Source organism: Triticum aestivum, chromosome 7A, assembly GCF_018294505.1.
Source record: "Triticum aestivum cultivar Chinese Spring chromosome 7A, IWGSC CS RefSeq v2.1, whole genome shotgun sequence".
Lineage (NCBI taxonomy): Eukaryota > Viridiplantae > Streptophyta > Magnoliopsida > Poales > Poaceae > Triticum > Triticum aestivum.
In genome coordinates this window covers 576,962,572-576,978,921 of record NC_057812.1, presented here as the reverse complement: position 1 = coordinate 576,978,921, position 16,350 = coordinate 576,962,572, and the positions used below count along the sequence as shown (strand labels likewise).

At 45.6% G+C, this 16,350-nt stretch overlaps 1 protein-coding gene across 2 annotated transcripts; it reads left to right on the top strand.

The window, feature by feature from the left end:
* Window positions 1-8,432: 8,432 nt before the first annotated feature.
* On the top strand, window positions 8,433-12,959 carry LOC123148382 (protein RGF1 INDUCIBLE TRANSCRIPTION FACTOR 1). Of its 2 annotated transcripts, none has more exons than XM_044567774.1 (5): window positions 8,433-8,736; window positions 8,863-8,975; window positions 9,132-9,353; window positions 9,460-9,675; window positions 12,096-12,959. In XM_044567774.1, exons 2-5 carry the CDS (start codon window positions 8,973-8,975, stop codon window positions 12,381-12,383), a joined length of 729 nt encoding a protein of 242 aa, XP_044423709.1. In that variant the 5' UTR covers window positions 8,433-8,736; window positions 8,863-8,972; the 3' UTR covers window positions 12,384-12,959. The 2 variants fall into 2 exon arrangements, with proteins under 2 accessions (XP_044423709.1, XP_044423711.1); XM_044567776.1 differs by having other exon boundaries at window positions 9,121-9,353.
* The last annotated feature ends 3,391 nt before the right edge of the window (window positions 12,960-16,350 follow it).

Sequence of the window (16,350 nt, the reverse complement as noted above, 5' to 3'; positions counted from 1 at the left end):
CAAGGTCTAATAAAATTAGCTTTAAGCAAACGACCGATCTCTTCCTTGATCCGGTCATATGTTTTTGGATTAAACTTTCTGGCCGATTGTTTATATGGTCTAAAACCAGCCTTTATAGGTAACCGATACTCCACTAGCTCTCAGCTTAAACCTGGCATCTCATGATATTCCCATGCAAAGCAACAAACATATTCTTTCAACAGCTCGATCAACTTAGCTTTATGATCGGCTCTTAAATTTGCATTTACAAATGTCGGCCTAGGAGTTAAACCATCTCCTATATCTATCTCTTCTAATGGATCGGCCGATGTAAAACCTTGTCCTAATTTATCCATATCATCTAACTCTTCTATGGACTCATACATATCGTTCTCATTGGACCAATATTCTACAAGTCGCTTTTGTAACCAATCTGAGTTAGGATCCATTTAAACATATCATACCTTGGAGCCGATTGCACTCAGTCGGCTTTAAAGAGACGGCCACGAAACCATTCTTGGTTGCGCTGAGAAAATCAAACTCTGACAAGTCACGTCCCGTCAAGCAAGTGGCATTTGGGTGTTGCCAATCCACCGATGCCTCGGCCAAAGTAACACAGGCCGAATTATCCGCATGAATGACTTCCACTTCATCACCAACCCACTGGATCAAAAACTGGTGCATAGTGGATGGCACGCACTGGTTTGCATGAATTCAATCACGGCCTAGTATGACGTTGTAGTTACCTTGCACCTCAGCGACAAAGAATGCGGTAGCCAAAGTTTTACTTCCCACCGTGAGCTCCATATACATCACACCTTTGGCTTCAGTTTTCTCTTTGCCTTCAAATCCATTGAGCACCATGTTGGTCTTTATCAACTCTTCATCATGCAACCCTAATTTTTTGAAGACCGAATACAGCATAAGATTCACCACAGCACCACCATCAACAAGCATCCGAGTGAGCGGTGACCCATTGATATGACCTCTGAGATATAACGGTTTCAGATGCGTTACTGGGTCTTTTGGCTTCTCGAATATTGCATTTTTAGGGCCAAAATCCAGCTGAGCCACCTCCCCTTCCTCATCTACAGCACGAAACTCAGCGGGTAAGTAATACACCATATTAATATCCATACCTTCATGAACCGGTGTAGACTCGTAATCTAACATATCCTCCTCTTCCCCCAATGTATCCACCGATTCTGAAATTTGTTCGAGCGAAGATGAAGCAATAGGTAACGCAGACGATGCAATGATTACATCGTCCTCCTTTGGTGGTGTAGGTGCTGCTATGGTGGGTGTAGAAGCCACTGCATCTTGTATTTGTTTAGGCCTCCACACTTTTTCTGTAGGCACCATGGGCCGAGTGTCGTTGAACAACTTATCCCTTTGCTTCTCGGCCTCTTGTTCTGTCATCTCTTGACTCCTTAACCTCTGTAGTTTCCTCTTTTGTGTCTTTGTTAACCCTGGAGGACACCATTTTGGCTGAGTGTATTTAGGATCTCTCGTCTTTACTTGGCTGGTGCTTGCTTCACGGTCATTAGCCGAGTGCTTTGGCGCTATAGCAAGTATCTGCTCAGTCAGATCGTTATGCATAATCGGCTGTTGTATGGCGAATGTTTCGGAGCCCAAGATGAGTGAGTCGGTATCGTTTTTTTCCTTGCATTTGCTTGACTCGACCATTGCAGCACTTGGCGACTTAACACGCCATTCTTGCTTGCCGACCCTTTTTTGATTATCTTGCACTGGCCGATTGACACCATTGTTCAAACGGCCTCGTGTGGGATAAGAAAGTCTCTCACGAACGGGCCTCCTTGGTTCTGTCCAACCCGGATGAAAAGCATAAGGGGTCATTGGGGGCTGCCCCCGTCCTCCATTGAAACCTCCCATGTAGTATGGCGCATAGGGGAGTGGCGGCATCCATGGTCCCGACGCCCACGACCCACATGGCCTCACATGATGCTGAAATTCTTCCCGACGAGGTGACCTTGAGCGCTTCAAATTTGATGACCGGTCAGAGCTAGAACCGGCCGCACGATTGGCATACTTGGACAACAACATATCAAAAGTTGGCTTGATTTTCTTGCGCTGCACTTTAGACTCATTCGTCTTCCACTTACCAACTTCTGGACTCTTGGGCTTAACAAATCTGACATGCGTGTTCTTTTGCACTTGTGGTTGCCCCCCGAGTGTCGGATTCTTGATGGTGATCTTGATTATCTCCTTGCCACCAGGTTGCTTATCAAGCACAACCTGTCTTCCCAAGATCTTGTTGTCCTCCTTGTCTTTCCTGGGCTCACCAACAATAACATTAGCTTTATTAGCAGATTCGGCTACCTCTGGCCGAATGAGTAGCTTCTTCCCCTCCAAATCCATGGTATTCATTGGGAAAGGTTGTTTATCAACTTGCATCTCAGAAAAGTTCAATCGTCCGTCATTAATGGCCGATTGTATCCGTCGTCGAAAAACATTGCAATCGTTAGTAGCATGAGAAAAAGAATTATGATACTTGCAATAAGCGCGCCGCTTCAGCTCTTCAAACGGCGGTAAAGTATGACATATTCTAATAATCTTAGCCTGCAGCAAAGCATCAAATATTCTATCACACTTAGCAATGTTAAAAGTAAACTTCATCTCTTCATCACGATTCTTATGAATTGGTTTCCGATCATTGCAAGTAAATGGTTTGGCTTTAGATGGCCAAACAAATTCAGTAGAAAAAACGTCACCCTCATCGTCCGAGTGATCACTATCATATTCCACCATATTCATCTTTGGACGATCGGCTTTGTATCTATGCACTTCTTTCAGGTCTTTGCTTCGGCTTTCCTGAGCCAAAACCCTTTGTAAGACTTGGTTGATATTTAAGAACTCATAGCCTTCTAACTTTTCTCTAATGGGAGTTCTCAAACCACTCAGCACTAGGTCCGCCAAGTCCCTCTCGGTTATCACCAAACTAAAACACCGGTTTTTTTGTTTCTCTGAATCTCTTGACGTAATCGGAGACCGATTCATCATGCTTCTATTTAACCGATGTTAGATGTGACAATTTGAGTTCATTGTCGCCACTATAAAAGTGATCATGAAATTTCTGCTCTAGCTGCGACCAAACTCGAATGGAACCATGTGGTAAAGAATAAAACCATGAAAATGCGGTACCGGTTAATGATAGAGGAAATAAACGCACTTTCAACTCATTTAGTGAGCCTGCTTCACCTAATTGTGCCAAGTATTGGCTAACATGCTCCCATGTGGTTTTTGTGCCCTCTCCATTGAACTTAACTAAATCTGGAATCTTATATCCCGGAGGGCACTGGATGGCATCAAAGTACTCGGGGTACGGCTTTTGGTAAATCCGATTCCGAGGTAACTCAACTCCAAAATTCTCTCGAAGCATCTTAGCCATCTCCTCTCTAAGATTAGCTAGACCATCATCCATAGTGGACGATGCAACTTGTGGCAGCGGCATAGGAGGAGTAGGACTACTAGCAGTAGGTATGAACTATGGCATGTATGCCGAACTATAGTTCGGTAATGGCCGAGTGGTTGTAGGTGTAGGTAGGGTTTGGTTCGGCGTTGCCACCGAACCTGGCATGCTCATAATAGGATTAATGGGTGCAGTCACAATCTGATTCGTTTGAGTGGGATAATAAGTCATCGGAACAAAACGGGACCGAGGATGATCGCCGCTCCGTCCGTCTATCTTGGTGACGTCCAAGCTAGGCAAGCGTAGGTCAGAGGCGGATGGGGGGAAGCACGTTACAAAACGGAGAACAAAAAAGAAGCTAGTAGTAGAAGAAGAAAAAGGAGAGGAAATGGAGCATCATCATCATCACTCGGACACTCAGAATAATAAGTAGTAGATGGTTAGGGAAGGGACAGGTTACACGGCCCCTTTTTTCCAGGTTTGGCCTCATGCGTCTGATACTGATACTGATACTGTGGAGATTCTTTTGCCCTTGATATGGCTTCTCGGCACAAGTTGATTTACAGATTCCCAGGTTTGTGTCTCTGGGAAATCTTTCTTGTGCCGCTAGGTGCACACTGAAGCCGCCGAACTAGATAATGCCCCGCACATTAGCATGTTGACATAAACGTATAAATAGATGTTTTAGAAACAAATAAACCTAATGAAAAAACAATGTAAGAGACAGATAAAGCATGTGAAGTATGTGGCAAAATAATGTGTTAAAATATAAAACATTTGAATTGACCTTAATGTGACGCTGTCTAAAAGAAAATGAGGCATGAACCATACACTTTTGCTCCAAGCGTCCAACACATATAGTCGTATATTGTCCATGAGCATAGATAACTCAACCCCCAAAAAAGTTTAACTTGTATCTGACATGCATAACTTGATGACGTGGCATGGTTTGCATGGATACATTAATGCAAAATTGCAACTTATGAGTGTATGCATGACTTGAGGATGTCACACAGTTTCGATCCAACGGTCTATCAATAATTGACGTGACGTGGAAGCGCACATGCTGAAAGAAATCCACTAGTGGAGACTAGCTATTTGTTGACACACGAACACGTCACGTGTACCCTCGACGCCGGGGGTGATGCACCGCAGCTCACGTCGAAGGAGACCCGACCGACAGCGCGATACGCAAGACAGTCGACGGGCGCTTTTGCAGACCCGAAAACCCCACACCCCCGGGAGGGATCCCGTTAGGGAGTGCGGCGGCTATGGGCTGCCCTAGGTCGATTCGCTCGCCCCTAGAGCCTCGGGATTCGCAGCTCTCAAACACGAAGAACAGCGAAGAACGAGAGAGAAAAACGGTGGAGAGATAAAACGTAGATGAAAAAGTAGTATATTGATTTGTTCGATTGTGTGTTGTTCAATCGGCCGTCACCCTTTGGGTATATAAGAGGCGGATGGACTTTCCGTGCAAGGAAAGGTTAGAATTCACGTCCAAAACCCTAGTTTGGGTCCAACTCGGAATCCGGACTTTCCAAAACTGTTCGGTTTACAACATGGCAGCACCTTGCGGGTCACTTTTGAGGAAGTAAACGATCTCGGATGAAAACGTGCCCAAAAGCAATCTTGACCGTTTCGACGAGACGAACAACTTTCATGTTGAACGTTTTTTGATTAGAGGCCATCTTGAGAGAGTTTTTGGCTGTTTTCCGAAGTCTGCAGCAGAAAAATCCAAACCCCGGACGGACATGCCCGGAGTGTCCGGCCTACAGCAGAAAAATATGGAATCCGGAGGGTTGCCTCCGGAGTGTCCGGACATCTACTGTAGCAGCATCTTGTAGCGGCTATAACTTTTGCATACGAATTCGGATTGGGACGATCTTTATATCAAAATCGATCGTTCCGACGAGACGAACAACTTTCATGTTGAACGTTTTTCCATCCGAGATCATCTGAATAACCTTTTGAGCCCATCTTCAACTTCTCGTCCGATTGACTATCACAGCCTCCAACCCGGCAAGTTTTTCATCCGAGTAAGCTTTCCACACCGACAATGTTTCTACCCGGCAAGCTTTCACACCGGCACGGTTTCACTCCGGCAAGGTTTGTACTCCGGCAAGGTTTCACTCCGGCAAGGTTTGTACTCCGGCAAGGGTTCCTTCCTGACAAGGTTTCCACCCCGGCAAGAGTTTTCATTCAGCCGGCAAAGGCCAAATACTTTCTCACTCAGGGCCGGCCCGCGAAGTGTTGCATCTAACTTTTGCATACGAACCCAGATTCTTAACCATGCCAAAATCTGATGTCTACACTATTTAGATATAGAAGGTCACACGCCATTTTCTAGCTTCCATTTTCTTTTTGACATGGTGATTTATTTTCTCTCTTAACATCTGTGAAGTTCAAAAATACTTTCCATGAAAACCCTGCAAATTTAGTTTACTCTTTCAACATATGCGCAAATTGTTACAATTGAGTTAGAGATTCTCGGTTTTTGTGTGTGGCAAATCTTTCTAATGCCGCCACGTGCACACCAAAATTCCAAAAGAAAAAATCGAGTTCGTTATTTTTAGACAACAAAGATTTTAAGCCTACCACGTACCATTTTGACAGCTTTTGGTTCCCTTTTCGAAAATGGTATTTTTTTTCCCTCTTTAGCATCTGCGCAAATAAAAAGAAACAGTGAAAACCCTGCAAATTTTGTTTGTTAATTTTGTTTCAACCGTGACCGTTCTTTTTTATACAGGGAAAAAGAAGTGCAGTTTTAAATTCATCAAAAACAAAGTTTTGCATATATCTCTTAAGTCAAAGTAATAGCGTCAAGGAGATCGCAAAAAATAAATAAAGATGCATATGCCTATCGCAAAAATAAATAAATGAAGATGTATATGCAACAATTCTATAAGTAGCAAACACGAATGCGGGACCAGCTAGGCGCATTACCATGCACAACCGCAAGATTACAACTAAAATTCCTGTATACTACAAATATATACAAATTAATTGCTTGCTTTCGACGGGCATGCCGAACAAGCCCACCGTTTAGACATGTCTAAACACAAGAAAGACACGCTCCCCAAGCCTTGTTCCTTTCTCCAAAGGACACGGGGGCTCCCAAACCAAGCACAAATACGCAGGTACAATTGCTGAGTGGTCGCTGGAAATAGCCACCACCCATCCAACTTGACCATGACTTGGCGCTCAAGATGCCCGATCGGCATTTCAATGGTAATAAATTGGGGTGGATTGCGCAAAAGCAACTGTACATGAACGCACACACGAACCAAGCAGGAGGGAAGGATGGATGGATGGATGGATGGCAGGAGATTAATTGGGCGCCGTCGTCATCGAGCACCAAAGTCCCTGTCAGCTATCGGCCCCCTGGTGGCCATCTTCCCGCAAAAGCAGAGTCCCCATCGGACGGCCCGTATCGCTCGGCGTGGGAATCTGTTTCCCTCTTCTTTTTCTCCGCCGTATCCCCCATGACATTTCCCTTTCGCCCCTCACATCCCACAAGATATTCTTATCGCAAAATGAGCCCTCGAATGGTCTACACATGTACTACTTGTGCAAAGGGACACCTATTTAATTGAGGGCCATTCTATTTAATTGAGGGCCATTAAGACTATGAAAAACCCTTTCTCATGGTGGTCTGAAAACTGCTTATAAGCTACTTCGTCCGTAAATAAATATGAGAGTGCTTAGATCACTAAAGTAGTGATATAAACACTCTGATATTTCTATACAGAAGGAGTACTTACATAAAGTTGATTTACTATAAAACTTAAATAAAATTGTTGTGCTCTCAAACGTGAATTTCTTAACTAAATTCGTACACCTAATGCTAGCAATTTATTATTAGACCACAACCACATAGACCTAGAGAATACACCTTTTTTCTTTTCGCACTCGGGTCTAGTAACAAAAACCAGCAGTACAACACCCCTAAAATGATTTTGTCAAATCAAAGTCCCCTGGGTCCGACCATTTTCATCCTTCTGATTGGGCCGCCGCTCCATCGTTGGATCCAGCCTGTTGTTGATGATGTAGACGGAAACTTCTGAAAGCTACCGCCATGTCGGATCATTGTCTTGAAGAGAAAACCATCACACTAGAAGAGCCACGGATCCAAGAGCCAAACCACAATTATTTCTCATGGGTCTCACGCCAACGTCGGATGTGGCGCCGACGTGTGAGAGATGAGGCCTGAATACCAAACTTCAAAGGTAAGCCGTTTGTCGCCGTTGTGCCAACAAACGCCGATGAGCATAAACCTCACTGACTAAATATGCCATCGACGCCGCCGCAACCAACCACCGCCGAGATGGGAAGACATGAGGAAACCTCATTCGCCGAACCAGCACCGCCAGCAACACGTTGTCAAAGAATATTTTATTAAGCTTTGCCACCACCATCGCCGAAAGGCTGAAGCGATGAACAACGAAACCCTACCTAAGAGCCCCCCAAACATTAGAAACTACAACATCATCTTGTAGATGAGGGCCTCTCTGCACTCCCACATTAGCAAAGCGAGTAAAGGAGGAGGATGTTGGCGACTTACCGGCCAGAGAATGGCTCTTAGGGTTCGAAGAGGAACGGTTGAGCAAAAGGGAAAAGAACGACATAACACAAATTTCTGTGGATGATCGTGGCCTCCCCGCACTATCACACCGGCAGAGCCAATGGAGGAGAAGGAAGCCAGAGCTTGCCCCTCTCCTAGGGTTCAGACGGGTATGGTTGGGGAAAAGGGAGGACGACGGCATAGTGCGCATTTCATTCATGAATATCCGAGCGAGAATATTTTTTCATTCATAAACAAACCAAAGTAAAACCGAGCCGTTGCCGGAGAATTGCGCGATTACGTGAAAGCATGGGCGGGGAAACGGAAAAAGGCGATTTGTTTTTGGGAGCTTTAGCCTTTAGCCAGCACAGGAAAGAACCGCGGACACGTCTCTGATGCAAACCCAAACCGCCTTACATCGGCCTCCACCGCTCCGTTTTCGTCTTTTTTTTTCTTTCGTTGTTTCTCCCCCCGTCCGTCCGTCCCTCTCCATCTCCTTGTCGAGAAGAGGAGGGAAAGGGGAGGCATCCGTCGCGCCCGTCGATATATATCCGTGTCCATATATAAATACCGCTCCTGGAATATATTTCCGTGTTTTTTCCCTTCCTTTCCTGTGATATATACGATCACACGACACCGCTTCCGTCCCCTTCGATCTCCAGAAGCCCCGAGTGCACAGGATTCAATCCCCTCCTCACCTCCCGCCGCCGCCGCCGCCGCCGTCGCCTACTCCGACCTTCCTCGGTTCTTCCCGCCCGTCGACCAGGTAACGGCTGATTCTCGTTAATACTGTTGTTATCGGGGCCCCCGGCCGTGATGGAGCCGTCGCGTCACGACTGCTTTTTCCCCCTGCTTCTGCATTCATCTCGGGCATGCTTTGTTCGGCTGGCAGATTGATTGTCTCTTCTTCTTCGGCGTCGTCGTCTTCCTGGTCTGCCGCTGCAGGAGCTGATCAATCCGGTGACCCTGGAAGAAGATCGGAGGGCGCCGTCTGGCGGTGACATGGTAAAGTTCTCTTCTTGGCGGATTATTAATCTGTACTACCACTGCCGCTGCTCGTGGCGGCTAGCACGAGGCTAGTAGGGAGTTGCATTTTGTTCTTGGACGGTGTGGTTAATCAATTGTTGTATTGCGTGTGTCCCTCGTGGAGATGTGGTGCAGGTGATGGTGAGCGTGCAGCAGAGCCCCATGGTGCGGTCGGAGGAGGACCTGGGCCCGCCATGGCTGCGGCCGCTGCTGGGCACGAGCTTCTTCGTGCCCTGCCCCGCGCACCCGGACCTGAGCAAGAACGAGTGCAACCTCTTCTGCCTCGGCTGCAACGCCGGCGCCGGCGCCCTCTGCTCCTACTGCGTCCCCGCGCACCGCGACCACCACGTCGTCCAGGTACACACCACTCTAACCAAATCATCCATGGCTGGATTGTGTTGTGTGTGTGGTGGCATGTGAATGAATTCTGATGGATGGATGGGTGGACATGGGGGGAGTGCAGATACGTCGTTCGTCGTACCACAACGTGATCCGGGTGTCGGAGGTGGGGAAGCTGATCGACATCGCGCACGTGCAGACGTACGTGATCAACAGCGCCAAGATCGTGTTCCTCAACGGCCGGCCGCAGGCCAGGCCCGGCAAGGGCGTCACCAACACCTGCGAGATCTGCTGCCGCAGCCTCCCGGACTCGTTCCGCTTCTGCTCCCTCGGATGCAAGGTGAGTACTCTAGCCACTCTTTCTCATCTCTTCTTCTTCCTCCGTCTCCTACAAGTTCCAGCCTACAGTCCCATGTCTGCCACAGCGCAATTTCTCCATTTTCTTTCTCTCCCTGAAAACCATTCTTTAGGACCAGAATCCAAAATATGTCTGAGGAAGCTTCTGTTCATGCGGTGGGGGTCAACGGCAACCCGAGTGCAATGCGGTGTTCTCCTGTAGTACAGTCCTGTGCATGTCGGCTCTGATGATGGCCCGGTGCGCGGTGCGGGTTCAGTTTACCCAGGGAGTGGCATAGCTAGCGCTCACGCGTGCACGCGTGCGCGCGCCGAGTGTCCACGGCTCCACGCCACGCGAGGGGGAGAAAAGCAGCCGTATCCTACCGCAGAAAGGGGTGTGCTCTAGTGGTGGTGAGTGAACTTGCGCACACAAAGCAGCATCAACTTGCGAATAAGTTGTTAGCATTCTCCAGGGGGTTGCCGCCGTGCGATCTCGTGGCCCCCTGCCAAGCAAGTGACCACCGCTGTTACCAACTGCGTTGGCCGGCACTAAGCCTGAGAATAGTGCATCTTTATACTGGAGTGTTTTGTATTAGTAGCAGCGTAGTGCCATGCAGCGGCGCAAGCACGTTTTTGTCTTGCTTTTCTTGCTTCCGTCCCCTGCCAAGCTAAGCTAGGCACTGCTTTGCCTTGGGGGAGAGGAGGGCTTGGAGTGAAGGCTGAGGATTGATGCCCTTGCAAAAACAGCGACCAAACCAAGCCAAGCTAAGCTAAGCTAGCTGCCTATATATAGTGACTTGTTATATTTCCGGGATTAGCTTGGACCACACAGATATGCACCAACCAACAACCTCAGACACCTTTTGTTCTCTCCGGGGACTACATAAAAAAGAGCTTAACCGAGCCGGCTTGACGGAGAAACTAAGGCCCTGTCAAGCATAGCCAGTCAGTCATTAGGTTCAGTATAACTGCCCCGGATCAAGCTTGCATGGTAAGGTTATTCGGTCTTTCTTTTCGCCTGCTACCAATCTTTTTGAGGAAGTTTTCTTCTAATCTTGGACTGCAATCCTGTGGCATTCCATCCCAGTGATTGCCCCTCTCAACTTCGGGGCTCGCGTTGCCGTTAAATGCGCCTGAAATGGGTCCACTTGTCTATATGTATGTCTTGTTCTAGCCGGCCTGCTCATCCGTTTCCATCGATCCGAGCAATAGAGGACATGGACCAGTATGAATTTTGCCGGAAAAGATGATACTATATTGTTTGTTTGGTGTCCTTCAAATCATAACCTGAAATTGCCTTTTATGCTGGCTGTGTGTGCCGCTCTCTTCTAGCATTATCTATAAAAAAACTTGTTCCTTGTCTATATGTAACCAGTCAAGAGGTAAGAAAATATCTACTGTCAGCTAATTTATATCCATATGGCTGCAAATGGCAGTGAGCATTAGTATATATGTTGAGAAGTGCCCGGCCCTAGGAGTTGAAGCTAAGGTAATACATTTAGGTAAAGGCTGCTTTCAGGGAGTAGGTAGTGTTGAGACATCATCTCCGGATCTTTCAGCCATGATAGGCTTGCTTTTGTTTGCTCTTTCAGAGGCGAACGCATTATCTTTTGCCAAGTTAATTAACCCCCCCTTTCGCTTCGGAAAAGAGAGGGTGCGCGTTATCCAGATAAAGTTGACTTCTCCGAGGCGATGCTCTACCGAATCATGCGCCTGTCATGTGTTTGTCTGGTCCGGTTTGGATATATTTAGCCACGGATATGCATGGTGAATGTTGCAAATTTAGGTGTTCTTGGTTTGCAAGTTTGCCATACCTAGGGACTAGGAAGAATGAGAAGGGATTGATACCTTTTCTGATTAGATACCGTTCATGTCTATGTGAGTTATGATAACATCATCTCTTCTCTGGAAGTTGCTACCTAGAAAGTTACATTCATTTGCTTCACTTTTTTTTAATGTGAAAAAAATCATCGCACCATCTTCACACATGTCTTCAATGGAGAGGATGGATGACTAGCTAATGTTCATCTCATTGTGTGCCGGGCGATTGCTCAGAATCTTCAGTTGCCTTGATCCAAATTGAAAAGTGTCACTAGGGGCAGGTAGGGTAACTACTTGTGCAAGCTCCATAAATTTATAAAAACTAGTCGGTGTCAATGGGACAAGGGGATGATGTATGTACCCGGGGGTTTCACTAAGTGCACCGACGACAGGTGGATAACAATGGCTAGCACATCATGAAGTTTTTTCAGAAGTCTTCGTCAGCTCACTTCCCCGTTTCCTTTGAAAGCTACCCATGTGGCCATGGAAAATTGAAAACACTGTCGTGTGCATTCAGACTACATTGATTAGTGCCGTGATTTTACTTGTGGTCGCTTCATTCACTGACGCGTACTTGTTCCTGGCGTTTGTGTGGTTTTTCAGCTCGGGGGGATGCAGTGGGACCCGACCTTGACATTCGCCATCCGGCCGAAGCGTAGCCAGGACTCCGGCGGAGAAGGGTATGGCTCCGACGACGACTCGTTCAGCCCGAGGAAGCAGCTCCGGAGGGCCGGGTTCGAGCTCGGGCGGTTCGACAGGGGCGTCCGGTGGTCCGACGACGAGGGCAGCAAGTCCAACACCCGGCCGATGACGCCGACCACGCCGCCAATCAGCCGGTGCAGGCCGTCCAGGAGGAAGGGCATCCCCCACCGCGCCCCGTTCTACGGTTAGACTTCCGGTGGAAACCACTCTACACCAAAAGTGACAATGCTACTACTGGTATTGCAATGCAATGTGTGTCTGGTTGGGACTTGGGACTGAGTAATGAAGTGATCCAGTTAGTAAGATCACTAGCTAGGTATTAGCTATAGCATGCATGGTATATATACTTGTATATATATACATATACATACACACAATAATGTAGGTGGAGTGTGTGTAAATATGATATATTGGCGAAGGTTGCCAATTCGCATAAGGGTGCAAGGGCATGCATGGGGGCATGGCGCGGTGCCCTAGTACTTCATGCAGAAAATAAGGTGAAGAACGACGAAGAAAGGGGTGGTAAGAAACACAGCTAATAGAAACATAGCTAGGGTTTTTAGCTTGGGTAGGGTCGAGATTGATATGTGTGAAAAGTGATAATCATCATGTATATGTCTCGGTTTGTAGTGGTTAATTTGGCTGTCTACCCCACCCAATGTGTTTATTAGCGTTGCGGTGTGTAGTTAATTCAAGGTCAGGTAACTTACAGGAACATAATAATTTGTATATACAGTTATATTGGTATTGGCAGAAAAAGGACGAGGACTTTGCCTCAAGCATGTGTTGTTGTTGTTGCTGCTGCTGCTGCGACTATTGCAGAGCTACATATACGTTTCAGTAATGTCTGTTTCGTAATACTTCCTCCGTTCCAAAATAAATGACTCAACTTATACTAATTTTAGGACGAAGGGAGTATATGAATTATGCGCTGGCGCTTTCTCCTGATTATGTACTGCAAGGCGTTCATTTCTGAAGGTTTTGAACCATCAGATAGCCACTCGAGTGCTGGTACTATGACGGCAATTGTTGCTTCTTCTAGAGTTGTAAGAGCAACCCTAGCAAATCTGCTAAAAATGTGTAACGTAAATTTTGTTTGCGGTATGCTCTCAAACGAATTTGCGGTATCGTGCAAGACACGGCAGAACAGATATGCTAAAACGATAATGCAAATTTAAAATCAGTTTCGTGCTACAAAGTTCACCACCGGAGTTTATCATGCTACGCATTGCATAAGAACATGGTTCAAACTAATTTAAACCTAGGGATTGCCGACTCATGGCTGGACGCCGAGGTAGAACTCCTCTGCCGACCTTCGGAGAGCATGGGCGTAGGCATGCTCTTCCTTGGCGGCGGCGGTGAGACGCTCGTCGATGCCTTCTTCTCTAGCCGCCACCGCGCACTAGGCGTCAAAGAGCTCTTGATCCACTTCCGTACACCTCTTCGCGTGCAGGTAGAGGGCCACATCAAGCTCTTTGAAGCGGGCCCACCCGTCCCAGCTGCCGCTACGGGACAGGCACTCGCGCGCCTGCTTCGATTGCCACGACTCAACGCATGCACAACTGGAACTGTCGGCCTCCGCGTCGTGCCAGGTGCGCTTGTGCAGCGGTGATCACCGCGGCCCCACGCCCACGTGCACCACCGGCCATGGATCTTCGAGAAAGGGTAAAAAACGTGTTGAATCACTTGCCGGAGAAATGAAGAGAGATATCGAAGGAGGGCGGATTGTGACGGAGGGGGAGGGGGATATGAGACGGGAACATAAAACGCCCCACCCCATATATATAGCGGTGGAAGGGGCAATTTGCGGGCCGCTCGTATATACTGCACCTGTTCAAGCTCGAAAAGGCAAAAACTGTAAAGCCACCAAAAATATCTATGTTGGCAGCGATATAACACATATTAGAGTACTTTCTTGTACCAACCTAGGCAAGCCACGCCACACATGGGGCTCCCTCGACTGGGCCGGCCTAGTAACTAGTTGTACTAGCATTGAACAGTCCCAAAAAGTAGCCCGCCTGTGATCAAAGGTCCTCCCGACCACTAGCCACATTCAAAGAAAATTCAAACATGTGTTTATTAGAAGTAAAATATTTTTGAAACAAGAAAATTTATTTTTTTTGGAAATATCAAACATTTTTAATATCTGAATTAAAAAGCAGGGACGTGTTTTTGAAATTTTGAAGAAAAATTGGAAACATGAACATTTTGAAATTCCGAACAAATTTTGGAAAAGGGAAAAGTTGATCTGTGAGTAATTTTTTAAAACAGGAAATTTTTTTCAAACTCCAAACAATATTTGAAAAGATGCACATTTTTTATTTGCGTGCATTTTTGAAAATTTAGAAAAATTGTGCACAATGATTGAAAAAATATGACCATTTATCGGCAATACGAATAATTGTGTAATTCGGAACAATGTTCAATTTTTTTGAAAATTCTATCTATATTTTAGAATTATAAAAGATCATTTTTTAAGAAAAAGAAAAATGAAACCTATGAATTGAGGGAATAGAAAAAATCATAAAAAAACGCGAAGAGAACAAACAAAATATCGATCCTAACTACTTGCGCTGGCCCATCTGCGGTTTGATCGCTGTTCGGCTGTGCGAACCAGCAGCATTTTGCCGCCGATAAAGTGCATTTCATTAACTGGCGCCTGAAGCGTTCGGAAATGTGCCGGCCCATCTAGGTTCAGCAGGAGGGGGCTATTTCCGGTTTTGGGATTCTTCCCAGTCGGGTTTTTTTCCTGGACTGGTTTCTGTTCGTTTTTTCTCTCTCTTTCTATTTTTATTTGTTTCCTTTACTCTTTTTCCTTTCTTTTTCTTTTTCTTTTTTTACTTATCTTTCCCTTTTTTCACAAACACACAACCTTATTCAAATTTGATAAACTTCTTTTCAAATGAATGATCTCTTTTAAAAAATGAATGTTTTTTCAACTTTGATGAACTTTTAAATATTTTTATGAGCTTTTTCATATTTCTCTGAATTTTCTGAAAATTGATGAATTTTTCTTAAAAACTATATATATTGTTTTTTCAAAATCGATGAACTTTTTTCATCGATAAACTTTTTAAAATTTGTGAACTTTTCCTTAAGTTCAATGAACTTTTTCAAAATTGACGAACCTTATTTAAGTTCATGACCTTTTTAGCAAAATACATGAACATTTTTTGAATTCATTTATTTCTATTTTTTCCTATTTTTTCTTTTTCTAAATAGTCAATAGTTGAACCAGTACGTGATCCTTTTTTGAGTTAAACCAGTACACGGACTTTTTTGTTGTTGAGCGAACCAGCACGTGATTTGGGCGAGCAACCACGTCGTGTTTTATTGGGCCGACCCAAAATTCCGAGCGCGTGGATCTCCTAGCCAACGCATAAGGTGTCGACTAGGAGGCCCCTATTGGGTTTCCCCCAATCTCCATAATTCCCTTTCCTTCTATCTCTTTGAATCCCTGCCACCTACATTCATTCTGTTAATCTCTTGAGGGGATCATTAAGATCCAAGTTTCTACACAAAAATCGACAACTTGGTGGATGCAAATTATGTACAGCTAAAGCAATCTATCTCTCGGTGCAACCAGCACACATATAGATCTTATTAAGCTAGAATAATCAATGCATGTCATTTAACCTTCCAACTAAGCAATTGGCAACTACTATAACACTCAAAAGGCTGGATGAATCTTCATTCTAATATTACTCCTTCAATAAAAAAGGTTGTTAGGGCATCTCCAACAATTCAAACTAATCGGATGACATTCGTTCAAACACGATGGATTTCATGCAAGTTTGGTTATAATTTACATAAAAAGGTTGATATTTTCACCGTTTAACAAAAAAACCCTAAACCCTATACCGGACAACCACCTTGTATGCGTGGTGTTCTGCCCTGCCGCATCGCTGGCACCACGGAGGCCTTATTCCTTGTCGCGCCATCACCTCACCACCGCCAACTAGATAACTACTCCTTCCGTTCCTAAATAGTTGTCTTTTTAGATTTCAAATAGACTACCACATACGGATGTATATAGACACATTTTAGAGTGTAGATTCACTCATTTTGCTCCGTATGTAGTCACTTGTTGAAATCTTTAGAAAGACAAATATTTAGGAACGGAGGGAGTGTTAGACTTAACCCTAACTAAACCTAT

Excerpts from the sequence above, each read along its gene's own strand:
- LOC123148382 (XM_044567774.1), top strand. Across the intron at positions 9,354-9,459 it reads GCGACCACCACGTCGTCCAG|ATACGTCGTTCGTCGTACCA; the intron begins GTACACACCACT and ends GGGGGAGTGCAG. Across the intron at positions 9,676-12,095 it reads TCTGCTCCCTCGGATGCAAG|CTCGGGGGGATGCAGTGGGA; the intron begins GTGAGTACTCTA and ends GTGGTTTTTCAG.